The 16,485-nt window shown below is 34.7% G+C and overlaps 1 protein-coding gene across 13 annotated transcripts in view; it reads left to right on the forward strand.

Annotated features, from left to right (window-relative positions):
* The window catches only part of ZC3H13 (zinc finger CCCH-type containing 13), an 86,003-nt gene extending 74,970 nt beyond the window's left edge, over nucleotides 1–11,033 (forward strand). For 9 of the 13 annotated variants that reach the window (XM_067016263.1, XM_067016268.1, XM_067016270.1 and 6 more), the window contains 5 exons: nucleotides 401–913; nucleotides 3,192–3,344; nucleotides 5,029–5,229; nucleotides 8,434–8,597; nucleotides 10,201–11,033. In XM_067016263.1, coding sequence (XP_066872364.1) covers nucleotides 401–913; nucleotides 3,192–3,344; nucleotides 5,029–5,229; nucleotides 8,434–8,597; nucleotides 10,201–10,371 — 1,202 coding nt within the window. In that variant the 3' untranslated portion in view covers nucleotides 10,372–11,033. The remainder of the gene's footprint in view (nucleotides 1–400; nucleotides 914–3,191; nucleotides 3,345–5,028; nucleotides 5,230–8,433; nucleotides 8,598–10,200) is intronic. The other 4 variants (XM_067016267.1, XM_067016271.1, XM_067016269.1 and 1 more) reach the window with 1 other exon arrangement.
* Nucleotides 11,034–16,485: the final 5,452 nt, after the last annotated feature.

The following is a 16,485-nucleotide window of genomic DNA, read 5'->3' on the forward strand; positions in this document are numbered from 1 at the left end:
CATTTACATATTCAAGTCCTCTATTGATGCCTAAAATTTTAACCTTCTGGCTCTTCTTCCTGCAACCAGTACTTTCTCTTTTGACCACAGAAAATAAGGTAGGGGGATAGGAAGGGGTCAGATAATGAAATGATCATTTCTGTTACTGCTTAAACACTTTATGTATTTATTTCTTTGAAGATATTTTGTGGTTATAGTGGAAATAAACAAGGAAACATGCTTTTTACATATTTTAATTAACACTTTGAGAGATGGAATATTTCATTAAGGTGGGTCCTTTGGATAATTTAAAATAAATATAGACAAAGATAAATTGTCGGTTTTAAAGGGCCTTAGAATGAAGCCTTTTATTTCCATTTTATCACACGTTAACTCGTTGTATATGGTGTATTTATTTTAGATCGCCAGGATTCGAGAAGCCATAGTTCAAGAAGAAGTTCTCCTGAGTCAGATCGACAGGTCCATTCAAGATCAGGGTCGTTTGATAGCAGAGATAGGCTTCAAGAGCGTGATCGTTACGAGCATGAGAGAGAGCGGGAGAGAGAGAGGAGAGATGCACGGCAGAGAGAGTGGGAGCGAGATGCCGAGAAAGATTGGCCCCGGAACAGGGACCGAGATCGACTGCGGGACCGGGAGAGAGAACGAGACAAAAGGAGAGACTTGGACAGGGAAAGGGAGAGATTAATCTCCGATGCTATGGAAAGGGACAGGGACAGAGACAGAACTTTTGACAGTCCTCAAATAGAGTCTGTAAAACGCAGTGAAGCAAAACTGGAGAGTGAACATGAAAGAGACCTAGAAGGCACTTCCCGGGACTCTTTAGCTTTGGATAAAGAAAGAATGGATAAAGATCTAGGATCTCTGCAGGGATTTGAAGATACAAATAAAGCTGAGAGAACAGAGAGTATGGAAGGTGAGTGTCACACCTTTTTGTCTGTTTCAATGCTCCATTCCTTTTCAGATTTCATAGCAAACAAATATTTCCTTTTGAAAGGCCATCTGATGTGCATATTGACTCCATTGTTTTAGGGAAAATAGAGTTTATAAGGAAAAGCCTTATGATACTTAAAAAATGTGTTCCATCCATTAGTACTATCAAGGTAGACTTGGTTCAAATAAGCCTAAATGAAATAACTGATTACAGTTGTCCCTCAGTATCTGCAGGAATGGGTTCCAGAGCCCTCCACAGATAGTAAAATCTGGGGGTGCTCAGGTCCCTTATTAAAATGACTTCCCACTCCTAGAATGAGGGACCCTGAGAAGGCCACATCCACCCTTTTGCCCACTCAGAGCCAGCCTCAGCTATGGACATCCACTCTCCAATCCTTCACCCCTGATAATGCTATACAAGCTGACTTACGCCTCTGCACTCTGAATGGGCTTCCTTCTCTAGCCTTCTCTGTACCTGCTCTTCCCATTGCCTGATAGACCTTTTCCCTTTGATCTTCTCTTACTCAAACTGCAAGTCCCAGTTTATGCATTATTTCCTCTACGAAGTCTTCTCTGCTAAAGGTGCTCACTCTTTCACATCGCCGTAGCACCTTGTTTGTACATGTTTAATAGCATCCCTGTGCCATAGTATAATTATTTTTCCATCGTTTTCTCACCACTATGCTGTACTCCTCTGCTCGGCACCATAGCTTTTCATTTCTTTATCATCAAGATTCTAGCAAGGACACAATAAATGGCTGATGAATGAAAATATGTTCTGCTGTGCATACATGTTCTGCATCTTATTCGTTGGTGAATTATAGCCCAGGTTAACAATAGTAATGGCCCCCCGAAAACTCTCCTGGAAATTCTGCCTCCACCAACTGTCCATTTCTGACGCTGGTGCTTACACCATTGTTCTGACATGACCTCTCTACTTCAAGCCCCCAAGACACTTCTGGGATACTTAGTACATAAGCAGTAATATTTTATATTCTTTTCATTTGCTGTATTGTAGCACTAGTCCCAGAATAAAGTTCACATTCTTTTAAAACTATAAACATCCTTACATCTTTTGGTTATTTGGCTAGATATATTCCAATACGCCAGCTGTTACATATTTTTTCTACTTGACAAAAACATTTCTGCCTCAGTGGTCTTCACCTTTATATCTCAAATTTGAATTTAAATGGCATCAATTTGTGAGCCATAGTACTAGTGGAGGTGCAATAGTATTGAGGTTGAATGGAATATAATTTTAACCAATCATTGTAACATCTCTCTTGCGAGCGGAGTTCGTGCCCTTCATCCCTAAAATACACCATTCATTGGTTGTGATCACAGATAACATAGCATAGAAATTTAGAGGGGAATTACCTATTGTGAAATGAAAAATTTCATCCAGTTAAAGTAGGACAGTGAGTTTGATAAAGCTTGAAAAGTTAAAAATCCTATTATTTGCATTTATGTTTAGATGTATATCTGTGTAATGAAGTTATTAAAATTGTTTACTTTAGAAGTGAATGGTGGGGGTATGAGGAGATTACTACAGAATTTAATAGAGTAGAAAATTATTAGAATGACTAGAAACATCTCATAGTTTATTATATTTTATTTGCTGTAAGTTTTATAAAGCATACTGTTGCATTTTGAAAACTAGTGTTGTAAACTCAGTAAAGTGTATGGATAACACCTGATTAGAAATATTAAGTGTACTGTATAGTTTTGTGATAATTCAACTTCACAACTAAGTCACCAGGAGACAAAGCTCTAGCCTAGGTAGTTGAGAAAAGTTGGTAAAGAAAGAAATGGAAGGTATGCTAGTGGTTAAAGTTTCAAATAAATTTTACTAATTAGTTTGCAAGTTCTTTAAAATTAATGAGTTTATTTTGATAAAGAAATTAATGCATCCTTTTGAAATTAGATTTCTCTGGACTTACAAGTTTTATTATAAAAAATTAACAACATAATATCAACATTAACATGTTAGTGGTAGATTTTATTTCTCATATTTTAATTGTAATCTTATAAGCTATTTTGATATTGCTGTCCATATTGTGTTCTTGCCATTAAAACTAAATTTAATTTTTAAGTTTTCTTTTGGAGGTATCAAGTGTTTTGAATAATTAAGGAATATAGTTTTCAAATAAAAAAATGCTTTTCAACTTTTCTTAGTGTGCACAGCCTCTCCTCTTTGGTTTCACTTAGATATCCCTTTCCTTTAACACTCTCTTTGGCATGAAATTAATTTTTCTGTTTAGCAGGAGATGACGAATCCAAGTTAGATGACGTGCATTCACTAGGATCTGGTGCTGGAGAAGGATATGAGCCAATTAGCGATGATGAACTAGATGAGATTCTGGCAGGTGATGCTGAAAAGAGGGAGGACCAGCAGGATGAGGAGAAGATGCCAGGTAATCATTTGCAGAGGTGGTTGAATGTAAGAAATGTTTAATTATGTTATTGTGGTATTCTTTGTTCCCTTTCATGCTGTAAGAATTGATAAAATGCAGTTAGAATTTTCCCAGTTATGTTTTAATTAACATAGAAGGGCCAATAAAATGAAAATTATAGTTAATATGCTCTGCTCATTTTTAAGTAGACATTGCCTATAAATTGGAAAGGGCATTAATTAAAATAGCACAGTTGTGAGATTTCCTGTCAAACAGTGATTGTCTAGCAGTGTTTTAGATGGTAGGTGTATGGTACAGAGCTTCACAACTGTGCTGCCACAAACCAACTTTTGAAATGACCATTCAGAAATTTCCAAAGGTTGAGGGTATATTTGAACACTGTTTATATACTTCTCTCTCTCGATTTTCTAAATTCAGTAATTATTTCCATTTATTGTACTTTATTCATTGCCAGAACTTACTCCGGTGACTGTAGCATGAAGCAGCCACCTTCGGTGTTCTTGTTGAATCATCCGAATTAGTCTAATTGTTACTAACAATTTTTTTTTAATCATAGTGAGGGTTTTTGCTTTGTTTGGGTATGCAGAATTTTAAATTCTTATTTTGACGTAATTTGCTCTTATATTTTACTGTTTTTTCTACTAATGTATAATGTATATATGAGTGTTATCTTTATTATTATCAGCTATTGGGTATTTCTGAATAGAACATTATTTTCTTAATTTCCTAAACTCTGACTTATCAGTGGATAGATTATTCTCAGTTTTAATCATAGCCACTGTCTGATTCTTAAATTTATTTCATAATGAACCATTCGTTTTTAAAAGGTAAACTGTGTCTGTGTATGAATGCACACATGCAAACTAAATACACTCCTGGATTTAATTAACCCTTGAAATGATTCTGGTACCACGCTTCAAAATGTCAGACCTAATCTAGTGAAATGATGGAGTTCTTTCGTTGAGATCTCTCAAGCAATTTAAATGCATTATTTGTAGGACTAGGTTTGCTTAGGTGTTTGTTTGCCTTTTGGGGGGAGGGGTTTATTGAAGTATAATTGACATACATTAGTTTCAGGTACACAACCTAATGATTTGACATTTGTATACAGTGCAACATGATCACCACAGTAAGTCTAGTTACCATCTGTCACCATGCAAAGTTAACAAAATTTTTTTTCTTGTGATGAGAACTTTTCAGATATACCTTCTAGCAACTTTTAATGTTGAAATACAATATTATTGACTATAGTTACCATGCTATACATTACATCCCCATGATTTATTTGTAATTGCAAGTTTGTACTTCTTAATACCCTTCACACATTTTGTCTAAACTTCACATTCCTTCCCCTCTGGAAGCCACCAATCTCTGTATCTATGAGTTTGGTTTTCTTTTTGTTTGATTCTTTTCATTTTAGATTCCACATATAAATGAAATAGGGGGGGCAGAGGCACTCACCTGTGAACTCTTTGCCTCTTTTCCTTTGGTGAGAAGGTTATTTGTAGAGGTCCTTAAGCTTCTAAATACCAGTTTTTATAGAAAATCTTTTGTTTTAAGAATATGCCTTTTTTGATCTATATTGTTATTTAATGCTTTCTGTGGCTTGGAATCTGTATTTCTCTATAGACAACAAGAATGTATTTCTTGGTGTAATAAAATTCTGTTCTTTAACTTTTTGTAGATCCATTAGATGTGATAGATGTGGACTGGTCTGGTCTTATGCCAAAGCATCCAAAAGAACCACGAGAGCCTGGGGCTGCACTCTTAAAATTCACTCCTGGAGCCGTTATGCTGAGAATTGGGATCTCTAAAAAGTTGGCTGGTTCTGAACTCTTTACTAAAGTCAAAGAAACATGTCAGAGACTTTTAGAAAAACCCAAAGGTAATTCCGTCCCACTTTGACTATATAATGTTTAATATAAATATTAAGGTGCCTTTGAAAAGGATTCTGTTCTGTTCTCATGTAGCAGTTACAGTATAAGAACTTTTTTTTTTTTTGAGGACTCACTTATTTTCAGTATTTAATCCTCATGGTCAGAGTTTGTTTTAATTTATTTTGAGAAAAATTTAAGCCTACAGAAAAGTTATAAACATAGCACAATGATCTTACTGTATCAAAGTTACTTTTTAACAGGTAAGTTCTAATGTCACAGTGCTAGTGGTTTACCCAGGGCTAAATGAAGTAGAGCCTGGGGACGTGAACTAGATAGTGTTCGTATCTAAGCAAATTGCTTATCTTGGCAACCCTTTCCCCTGGGAAATGGGGAATCCTACTCAAATGTAGATGTTTAGGTTGAGCCTCTAACAAAGTGGTTAAGAGCTTAGTCTCTGGGCCAGATGGCCTGGACTCCAACAGACACACCACCTATTAGCTGTTATTTAATTTATGTGTTACTGTTATCATCTACAAGCTGGGCATAATTACACCACCAAGTCATATGATTGTTAGGAGGAGCAAATGAGTTATTATTACAAGTAAAACACTTAGAATAGTTTCTGACATACAATGATGTTCAGTAAATATGAGCTGCTGCTATTTAGTTTAAAATATTTTATCGCATTGATTTGAGACCTTACTGCTACAGCTTTTCATTATTCCAGAACACTTTTAGTTTATAGGGTCCTTTTTTTTCTGTTTCTCTAGTACCTAGCTTATTATGTTTGGGCAGCTTATTAATACTTTATTAATGGGGAGGAGGAGTATAAAAAAGGAAAGGAGGTAAAAGGTGAAAGCACTAAGATTATTTAATGTTGTGTCACGTTCATTAGAGTAAAAAAGTTTAGGAAAAAGAATTGAGCTTTTACTAATATAAAATTGAAAAAAAATTGTTTTACGTGTTTCGTGATCCATGTTCTTTCTTCAACTGTCAGCATAAGCAGTAAGACTCTTGATTTTAATATGGGTCAGTATACATAGAATGTATGTGTAAGAAACAAATTATAATGGTGAATATGTGTTAACCTGACAGATGACCAATGTCTTGAGTTCTTGCCCCCACTCTTTCTACTTTGTTTGATTGGTTCTGTGATCTTAAGTAACTCTTGTGGGCATAAAATGACGTAATGAAATCCCTAAGGTCTTATCCACATCTACAGCTATTTGCTCCTGTGACTCTTGCTAATGGCATTTCAAGTTAAAATCTATTGCATAGTTAGCAAAATCAGACTATAGTTTGTCCCCGACTAATGAACACTTACTTTAAACAATGAAAACATACACTGGAAAGAAGGATTTGATTGTTCCTTACCAAGTAGTCCTGTTTTTTGGTGGTATGATAGCTTAGTTAGAGAACTAATATATGATACTGAATATAAGTTCCCTAAGGAATAGGACTTTGTTTTGTTTACTGCTGTATTGTCTAATGATCTAGTCTCACTAATTATGCCATTGCCTTGAAGAGTACCTGACACATAGTAGGTATTCAATAAATATTTGTGAAATAACTGATAGTGATTTTTTTTCTAATCCATTCGGTCTGCTTCTGTGCCCCAGTGCTGAAGAAAGTATATCTCCACTCCCATGTAATTTTTAAATTCTAAGGCTTAAAACAGAAAACTTGAATGTGTACTGAAATTTAATTTGCTTTTGTCCAGGTTTTCTGATTATAGTATGATTAAGTTCGTTGAAGCTAAACTTTCCCAGTTATTTTAGTTCCTTTGGTTTACTTGTACTTATATACGTGTTTAATCTGTCTCAAGTTATTTGGTGCTGGTCGATTCAAAACCAGGAAGAGACTAAGTTTAGCCATGTTACACGTTCTAGGGAGGTTTGCAAGTGTGTTTCATAGTCTACTGTTGTGAAAGCAGAAAAGATTTAAAGTAATTTGTCCTATTGAGCAATTTTCAAGGAAGGGCATGGACTCAATAGAGCTTTCTTTGTTTGTATCTATAGTAGAATGGTGGTGAATGTTTGGTGCTTTTTTTTAATAGTGTGCATTATATGACTGTGTCATTGGTTGCCTCAAACAGTGGTATGGGTGAATTACCTGAGGAACTGCCTTTTCCCCCCCACTAAGGTATCCTAGTTCCAACTGTGGAGAGTCTGTAGGTCTGGTGGTAGAGCTCTGGCACTGTATTTTTAAAAACTCCTCAGATGATTCTGATAGACATCAAAGTTTGTGAACTATTTCTGAGTTTTTATTTACATTTATTTTTGCTTTTGTTATAAACCTGTTCACTAGGTGTATAACTTACCGACTAGGTATATTACATGAGACAGGTTTCTTGTTAATTATCTATTTATGCTCTGCAGTTCAGGAAATGAAATATGTAATGCAATTCCATTAGTCTCAAATGTCTGTTTTGTTTTTACCTAGGTGTTATTTACTATTTCCCTTTGTGGGCTCTAGCCAATACCTGTTTGATCATGTTGCTATAGAAACACTACCTGATACCATTCATACTCTTGGCCAACTCCTGGAACGTTGGAGTAACTTTGAAGTTACTACTCTTTGTTATTTATTTAGATTAATGACTGACCCTATTCTGTAAATTTTGATTTCTTGTCTATTTTTAACTCAATCTCTATTTTTATTGTTTTCTCCCTACTTTGCATGTTATGACTTAAAACTAAGTGATTCTGATACATTGTCCCAGGTTTTTACAGTGACCAAATATTGGATAAAATTTGCAGATTATCTAACAAACAGCTAATCACTTTCCTAAGTTTTTTAGGGTTCACAGAATGTAATCACATTACTACATTTGAATCTTGCCATAATGAAGTCCTGAATCTAGAACTTGAAGTAGTTGATGGTACGCAATATATTGAATTTGACTTTACTAATTCTTAACTTGAACTTTTTTCCCATAGTTAGTAATCCGTGTCTAAATTCTGTCTCCCAATTCTGCTTTTCTTATATCTTAAAGTGGCTATCAGAGCATTCATTTTTGTTTGAGCCTAGCACCAAAACTATGTGCTGGAGTTCTCTCACAGAGAACATATTGCCTTTAATATGAAATAGTTTTCACCACTGTTGGTAACTTTGATAAAGTGTAGATAAACAGACTTTGTGGAATATTCATCTAAGCAGTTGATAACACTTCTAGTTTTAGAAACCTTAATGTGTTTATTTTTTATTGAAAGATGCAGACAATCTTTTTGAACATGAATTGGGGGCTCTCAACATGGCCGCATTACTACGAAAAGAGGAAAGAGCAAGTCTTCTTAGTAATCTTGGACCATGCTGTAAAGCATTATGCTTCAGGCGGGATTCTGCAATCCGGAAGCAGCTTGTTAAAAATGAGAAGGTACTGTTGTTTCCTTAGAAAAATTGGAACATGTTTGTTGAGTAGTATGGATGACATATTCTTCATTTGATTGCTTTAAGGTGAAATTAAGGTCTCATTATCTGCTTTTATGAATTTGGTTTCCCGGTCTTTTACACATGTAAAAGAAAGAATTTTATTAGAATTTATAGTACTTTTTATTTTACTTTAATGGTTTTGAATAACATTTGTTTTGAATAACAAATTGTTATTGGTACTGGAAAAACATTTTAAACAGTCTATTCCTGTGAAATATTTTTCATTTGTGAAGTTTCTTTAGATAATGAAATATACTAGAAACTTATTTAAATTAAAGGTCAAGGAAAAAAATTTTCCAGATACAAAGCGGTGAGGAGATTACATAGTGTTTATGAGAATATACCAAATTGAAGAGAGGAAATAAACACAAGTGATGATATGCAAACGTTTACTTGAAGAATAAAGGAAATGGAAAGTCAGCTTGTTTTTTGTTTGGTTCAGGTAAGGAACCCCAGTTGAGAAAGACAACAGAGGAATTTTTTTGAATGCTGAAGTTACCTGAATATATACATGAGTGAAAACTCACAGAACTATATATAAAAAGCCAGTTTTACTGTATCACAACTTATAAAATATTTTTTATAATGCAGATGCGGTCAAGGCATCCCTCTTCCTTTAAAGATCCTAGAAGAGAAATAGCAGAATGCTGGAGATATTCAAATCTTTAGTTCATTATACACATGGTTGGAGAACATTTAACAAAATTTTATGACAATAACTTTCAAAACTGCTAATGTACCTTTAAGTTCCAATAATAGAGATCTACATCTTAGAACAAAGGAGGTAGTAGTTTCTCAGTAGACTGCACTGATCAGCTATCTTCTGGAGAATTTGTTCAGTTCTGGAGCCTACATCTTATGGCATATCAACAGACCAATAAAGAGTATGGAATGTTCGGTGCTTCTCTTCAGAGAATTATCATGTGAAAGTAAGACTGAATTAGTGTGTAGCTCCATAGAAGAGATTTTATTTCAAAACATGGAAGAAATAGTACTGTTCAACAACAGAATGTGCAGTGTGTTTTGCATTGTTTTGTTTTGTCATTGGAAACGATAAAGTAAAAACTACTTCATTACCTGTTAGGGATTGTTGAGAAGATTCCTACTTTAAGCAAGAAGTTAGACTAGGCCTTCCCTGGTGGCACAGTGGTTGAGAGTCCGCCTGCCGATGCAGGGGACACGAGTTCGTGCCCCGGTCCGGGAAGATCCCACATGCCGCGGAGCGGCTGGGCCCGTGAGCCATGGCCGTTGAGCCTGCGCGTCCGGAGCCTGTGCTCAGCAACGGGAGAGGTCACAACAGTGAGAGGCCCGCATACTGCAAAAAAAAAAAAAAAGAAGTTAGACTAGGTGCCCTCTAAAGATTGCTTTCTTTTCTAAGATTCCTTGAGTCTGCAAGCATTCCTTAATTTTGCTTTTAAATATCCAATACATCTAATTTAATATTCATCACAAACTGATTTTTCTTATTTTCGTTAGCAGTTAACCTGTCTTTTCTACTGTCAACTAATAATGTACGTGTTTAATTTGTTTTTGTTTTCTCCAAATAGGGCACCGTAAAACAAGCTTATACAAATGCTCCAATGGTGGACAATGAACTCTTACGACTCAGTCTTCGATTATTTAAGCGGAAGACTACTTGCCATGCCTCAGGACCTGAAAAGACTGAAGATAATAAACTCTCCCAGTCCAGTATCCAACAGGAGCTGTGTGTGTCTTAAGACTGAAGTCCAGGCACATTGTCGGTACTATTTCCCTTATCAGTGCATATTCTTTTTCAAAGTTCTTTGGTTTGACAAGTGTTACTAGTGACAAAGGCAGAAAAGACTTATCAGCCATGCTAAAAGAGTGACAGACTTTGATTTAAAGACACTAGTTTGGCTAACAAGATTTTACAAAAATTTTTACACAGTACTTGATTGATACTCATGCAAAATAATGTGAAAGCATCTAGATTTAGTAGTTTATTCTGTACCTTTTGTTAAAACTGAAAACTTTGAAAACCGTCGTCCCCCTGCTCTTCCAGCCTACCAGATTTTTTATGACATGGAGCCACTGATTTCTCTACTGGATCATCCTTACAGAAACTGCGATTTTCTCCAGAAACACTGTGTTCACCGAATGAACACACACGCCATGCACTGCTATGCTGCACAGGACACACAAAGCGGGGCTGGGCCTGCATGCTGTGTGTAGGCAGGAGCAAGCCACAATCCTGTTTTCCTTTCTAAAATTGTAACAAAACTAGTTAATGGCTCTTTGGTTTTTTTAATATATGTGCATTGTTACAATGTATATTGGATATATTTCGAGTCTGAATGGGTTTGTTTGTTATCAGAGACTGTCGACTATTTTTATTTTTAATAAATGTACCTTCCCTTTTCTTGTTGTAGATTTACTTTGCTCTTCCTTAATCTTACTCCTGACGTTCTAAAACACTGTCATCAACATCACATGTTTCATACTTCAGATATTTTACTGCGGAAGTTATTACTGGACAGCTGTGGCTAATGCAATAATAGTTGAGGACGTACTTCAAATGTAGCTCAGTAGTACTTGAAACAAACCAAGAGTTAACCAACCTCTGTAAGAGAGGAAATAAATACAAGTGATTTTATGTAAGCATTTACTTGAAGAATAAAGGAAATTGAAACATATTATTTTCTGTTTGGTTCAGGTAAGGAGCCCCAGTTGAGCAAGACAACAGAGGAATTTTTTTGAATGATGACACTTCTGATTGTGGTCATGGTTACTTGAATATATACATGTGTGAAAACTCACAGAACTATACATAAAAAACCAGTTTTACTGTTTCACAACTTATAAGATATTTTTTATAATGCAAATGTGGTCAAGGCATCACTTCCTTTAAAGATCCTAGAAGAAAAATAATATATAAAACAATTTACTTTTTATAAATTATATCTGCTTTATTTTGTATGTACATATTTATCTCATGAAGTGGACTCTTAGAAGGATTTGAAATGGACTCCAAACTGCAGAATTTGTGGGCAGACTGTAATGATAATGAAGGAAACCAATAAAAATTGTAATTTGATGATTGCCTTTCACAGGTTTTTGTTAAAACTGTAATCCTGTTACCTGTCTCAGTAGTTGTGTATCCTTTTCCTACAGGTAACCTAATGTTACTGGTTGAAAGGTTATATTCATTTCAAGAAACATTCATTGTGCACTTAATTTTTACAAAATACTTACCCAGCAAAAGAAATAGTCTTATTTCCAAATGACCTGGAAAGCATGTATAAGAAAATTACCTTCTTGGTTTTTGTTTTGCTACTTGTAAACAAAAAGATTCAGGTATGTTTCCTCTTCCAATTGGTAAATGTTTTGAATAAAGGAAAAAAAAAATTATTTAATGACCTGGAGAATGAATAACCTTTAGAAAACTACTTCCTGTTTTAGTGGATAATATCATTCTCTGTAGCATAAAGATTTAAAGTCATAGAACCTCTAATATTAGTTCCAACAATTGTGGAGTGTAACAGAAATAATGGTTTTCCTGTTTTGTGCACTGATTTTAGGAATATTTCACAAGTTATTGCTTTACAGAAACGAAAACTCTGTAGGTAGGTTTGCCACATAGTCAAATCCGTTGCCATTTTAGTTTTGAGTATCTTTTTGTTAGGTTGTAAAAGAAAATGTTAAAACTGTTTGCTTAGTCATAGTATTCAGAGCTTTATGCTCCCAGTGGGAATGTCCTGTTAAGTCTCATAATTTTTAAAAATTCAAACATTCTGTGTATTGCTAATCATATACCCATAAAGTTCTTCTAAAGCAAATCTTTTTGTTGAATATTCCATAAAATCTCTTGGACCATAAAGTTTCAAACCAGTATTCCTGGAAATATCTTCCGATCTATAAATTGTTAGTACAGTTAATGGTCTTCTGTCTCATAACTGATGAAGTTTGTCCATTTGCCATAACTGCACAACTGGACTCCAGCTGCTAGTGATAAAGAGTTGTCTGTCTAGAGAAGAGGCAGAGTTATGTCTGCCATCCACAGTAAATAAAATGGGAGGTAACAGATACTTATATTTTGTTGAGTCAGTTTGATTTGGGGGGGGGGGCGGGAGATGGCCTCACTATTTAGTAAAGTCTTATACTAAACTTATAATAGTTGGTAACTTCTTCATAAAAATTTGTAACTATACTCAAGGAGTACCTTAATATGTTAAAATCTGACCCATCACTTCTCTTTATTCTGATCAGTAACTACAGGTTATTGTCCCCATCCTTCCCCATGACCACTTATGACTTATTAATTTGAAAATCTGTGGCATCAGCAGAACATCCCACATTATTCCTTACTGTAAGATTAAGGTAAAGAGTATCTGTATTGTCAATGATGCTTTTAAATCTCAGAAAGAAGAGCCAGCATCTGAACCTCAATTTGTTATTTTAAAAGGTGTATGGGTTCCAGCACAAGATAGCTACATAGGAGGATCCTAAACTCACCACCTCCCATGGCCACACTGAATCTACAGCTACATGTGGAACAATTTCCTCTGGACAAAACCCAAAAGTAGTTGAGAGACTTCTACAAGGAAGAACCCACATCTAAGCTAATAGGAGAGGCTGAGACAAAAATCTCACCATAAACCTCACTCTCAGTATGGAGACCCCCAATCAAGAGGGAACTTGCAACCTTGAAGTTCTCCCTGAGAAGTGAAGGGTTTGAACCCCATATCTTGCACCCCAACTTTTAAAACTTGCCACTGAGAGACAAGCCTCCCAAACAACATACAGAGACCCACACTGAGACACGTAAAGTTCAAGTTAAAGACCAGGAAAGTATCTTAAAAGCAGCAAGAAAAAAACCAATTTGATACATATAAAGGAACTATATGATTATCAGCAAATTTTGTCAACAGAAACTTTACAGACAAGAAGGGAGTGGCATGATATAGTTAAAGTGCTGAAAGGAAAAAACTGCCAATCAATAATTCTCTACCTGACAAAGCTGTCCCACTTAATTAAAGGAGAGAGTTTCCTAGACAAGAAAAGCTAATGTTGTTAATCACCACTGGACTGGCCTTACAAGAAATGTTAAAGGGACTTCTTTAATCTGAAATGAAGGGGTACTAATTACTAACAGGAAAACATGAGTACAGATCTCACTGGTAAAGGTAAATGTATGGTAAAATTCAGAAAAATCTAATGGGTAGTATGAAGGTTAAAAGACAAAATTAGTAAAAATAACTATAGCCATAATTTGTTAATGGATATACAAGATAAAAAAACATTTTAACACTAAAATAAAATGGTGGGGATTAAATGTAGAGCTTTAGGTTGAGTTGATACTTATGTTTTTATCCACTTAAAATGGACTATGATAAATAAGTGTTGTAAGCCTCATGGTAACCACAAAGCAAAACCCTATAATAGATTCACAGAAAATAAACCTGAGCATATACCACCACAGAAAATTATCAAATTACAAAGAGAGAAGAGGAAGAAAAACAAAGGAATTACAAGACAGCCAGAAAACAGTTTAACAAAATGGCAATAAGTACATATCTATCAATAATTAGATTATATGTAAATAGACTAAATTCTCAAATCAAAAGACACTGAGTGGCTGAAAGGATAAAAAAACCAAGACTCATCTAACATGATGCCTACAAGAGATTCACTTCAGATGTGTGGACACACACAGACTGAAAGTGAAGGAAAAGCAAAAGATATTCCATGCAAATGGAAACCAAAACAAAGAGTAGCTATACTTACATCAAACAAAATAGACTTTAAGACAAAAACTAGTAAGAATCAAAGATGGTCACTGTATAATGATAAAGGGGTCAATCCAACAAGAGGATATAATATATTATAATATTTATGTAATGTACCTGACAGAGAAGAACCTAAATAAAGCAAATATTAACAAACCTACAGAGAGAAATTGACAGTAATACAATAATAGTAGGGAACTTTAATATCCCATTTCCACCAGTGGATAGATCATAGAGATAAAAATTAATGAGGAAACATTGGCCTTAAAAGGACATATTCTACCAGATGGACTTAGAAACATATACAGAACGTTCAATCCAAAAGTAACAAACATTCTTCTGAAGTACACTTGGAATATTTCCAGGATAGATATGTTAGGCCACAAAAAAAATCTTAATAAATTTAAGAAAAAATCAGATCAATCATCTTTTCTGACTTACAATAGTATGACTAGAAATCAGTTTTAAGAAAACTGGAAAATTCACAAGTATATGTAGGGAGGCTACTGAATGACCAATGGGTCACGGAAGAAATCAAAAGAGAAAATTTAAGAACCTTGAGACAAATGAAAATGGAAATACAACATACCGAAAGTTATGGGATATAGCTAAGCAGTTCTAAGGACATTCATAACAATAAATCCCTACATTAAGAAACAAGAAGAAGAAAAAAAAAGAAACAAGAAAGACTTCAAATATACAACCTAAATTTACACCTCAAAGAACTAGAAAGAGGACAACAAAGTCCAGAATTAGTAGAAGGAAGGAAATAACAAAGATCAGAGCATAAATAAATATAAATTTAAAAGCCAATAGAAAAGATCAATGAAAGTAAGAGCTGGGGGTTTTTTTTGAAAAAAATAAAATTGACAAACTTTTAGCAAGACTCACCAAGAAAAGAGAGAAGATTCAAATAAAGTCAGAAATGAAAAAGATGTTACAACTGATACCACAGAAGTACAAAGGATCATAAGAAACTACCACAATTATTCAGCAGCAAATTGGACAACCTATAGGAAATGGACAAATTCCTAAAAACATACAATTTTCCAAGACTGAGTCATGAAGAAACAAAATCTGAACAGACTCATACTAGTAAAGTCATTGAATCATTAAGTAAAACCCTCCCAATGAAGTCCAAAAGTCCATGACCAGATGTTTTCACTGATGAATTCTACCAAACATTTAATGAATTACTACAAATCCTTCTCAATCTCTTCCAAAAAATACAAGAAGCAACACTTCCGAATGCATTTTATGAGGCCAGCATTACCCTGATACCAAAACCAAAATAGGACACCACAAGAAAATTAGAAGCCAATATCCCTGATGAACATAGTTGTAAAAATCCTCAGCAAAATATTAGAAAACCAAATTTAACAATATATTAAAAGGATCATACACCTTGACCAAATCAGATTTATTCTAGGGATGCAAGGATGGTTCAACATCAGAAAATCAATCAGTGTGATACACCCCACCCCATTAACAAAGTGAAGGATAAAAAAGTATATGATAATCTCAATAGATGCAGAAAAAGCATTTGACAAAATTCAACATCCATTCATGATAAAAACTCTCAACAAAGTTGGTATAGACAGAACATACCTTAACATACTAAAGGCCATATATGATGTGCCCACAGCTATCATACTCAATGGTGAAAAACTGAAAGCTTTTCCTCCAAGATCAGGAACAAGACAAGAATGCCCACTCTCACCACTTTTATTCAACATAGTATTGGAAGTCCCAACCAGATCAGTCAGTCAAGAAAAAGAAAGAAAAGTCATCCAAATCAGAAAGAAGTAAAACTCACCATTTGCAGATGACATGATACTATATAGAGAAAACCCTAAACTCCATCAAAAAACTATTAGAATGAATTCAGTAAAGTTGCGAGATACAAAATCAGTGTGAAATAAACTGTTGTGTTTCTATAACAACAAACTAACAGAAAGAGAAACTAAGAAAGCAATCCCATTTATAATTGCATCAAAAAGAATACTTAGGAATAAATTTAACCAAGGAGGTGAAAGACCTATACACTGAAAACTATAAGATAATGATGAAAGAGATTGAAGATAT

The sequence above is a fragment of the Kogia breviceps genome, chromosome 16, assembly GCF_026419965.1.
Source record: "Kogia breviceps isolate mKogBre1 chromosome 16, mKogBre1 haplotype 1, whole genome shotgun sequence".
NCBI lineage: Eukaryota > Metazoa > Chordata > Mammalia > Artiodactyla > Physeteridae > Kogia > Kogia breviceps.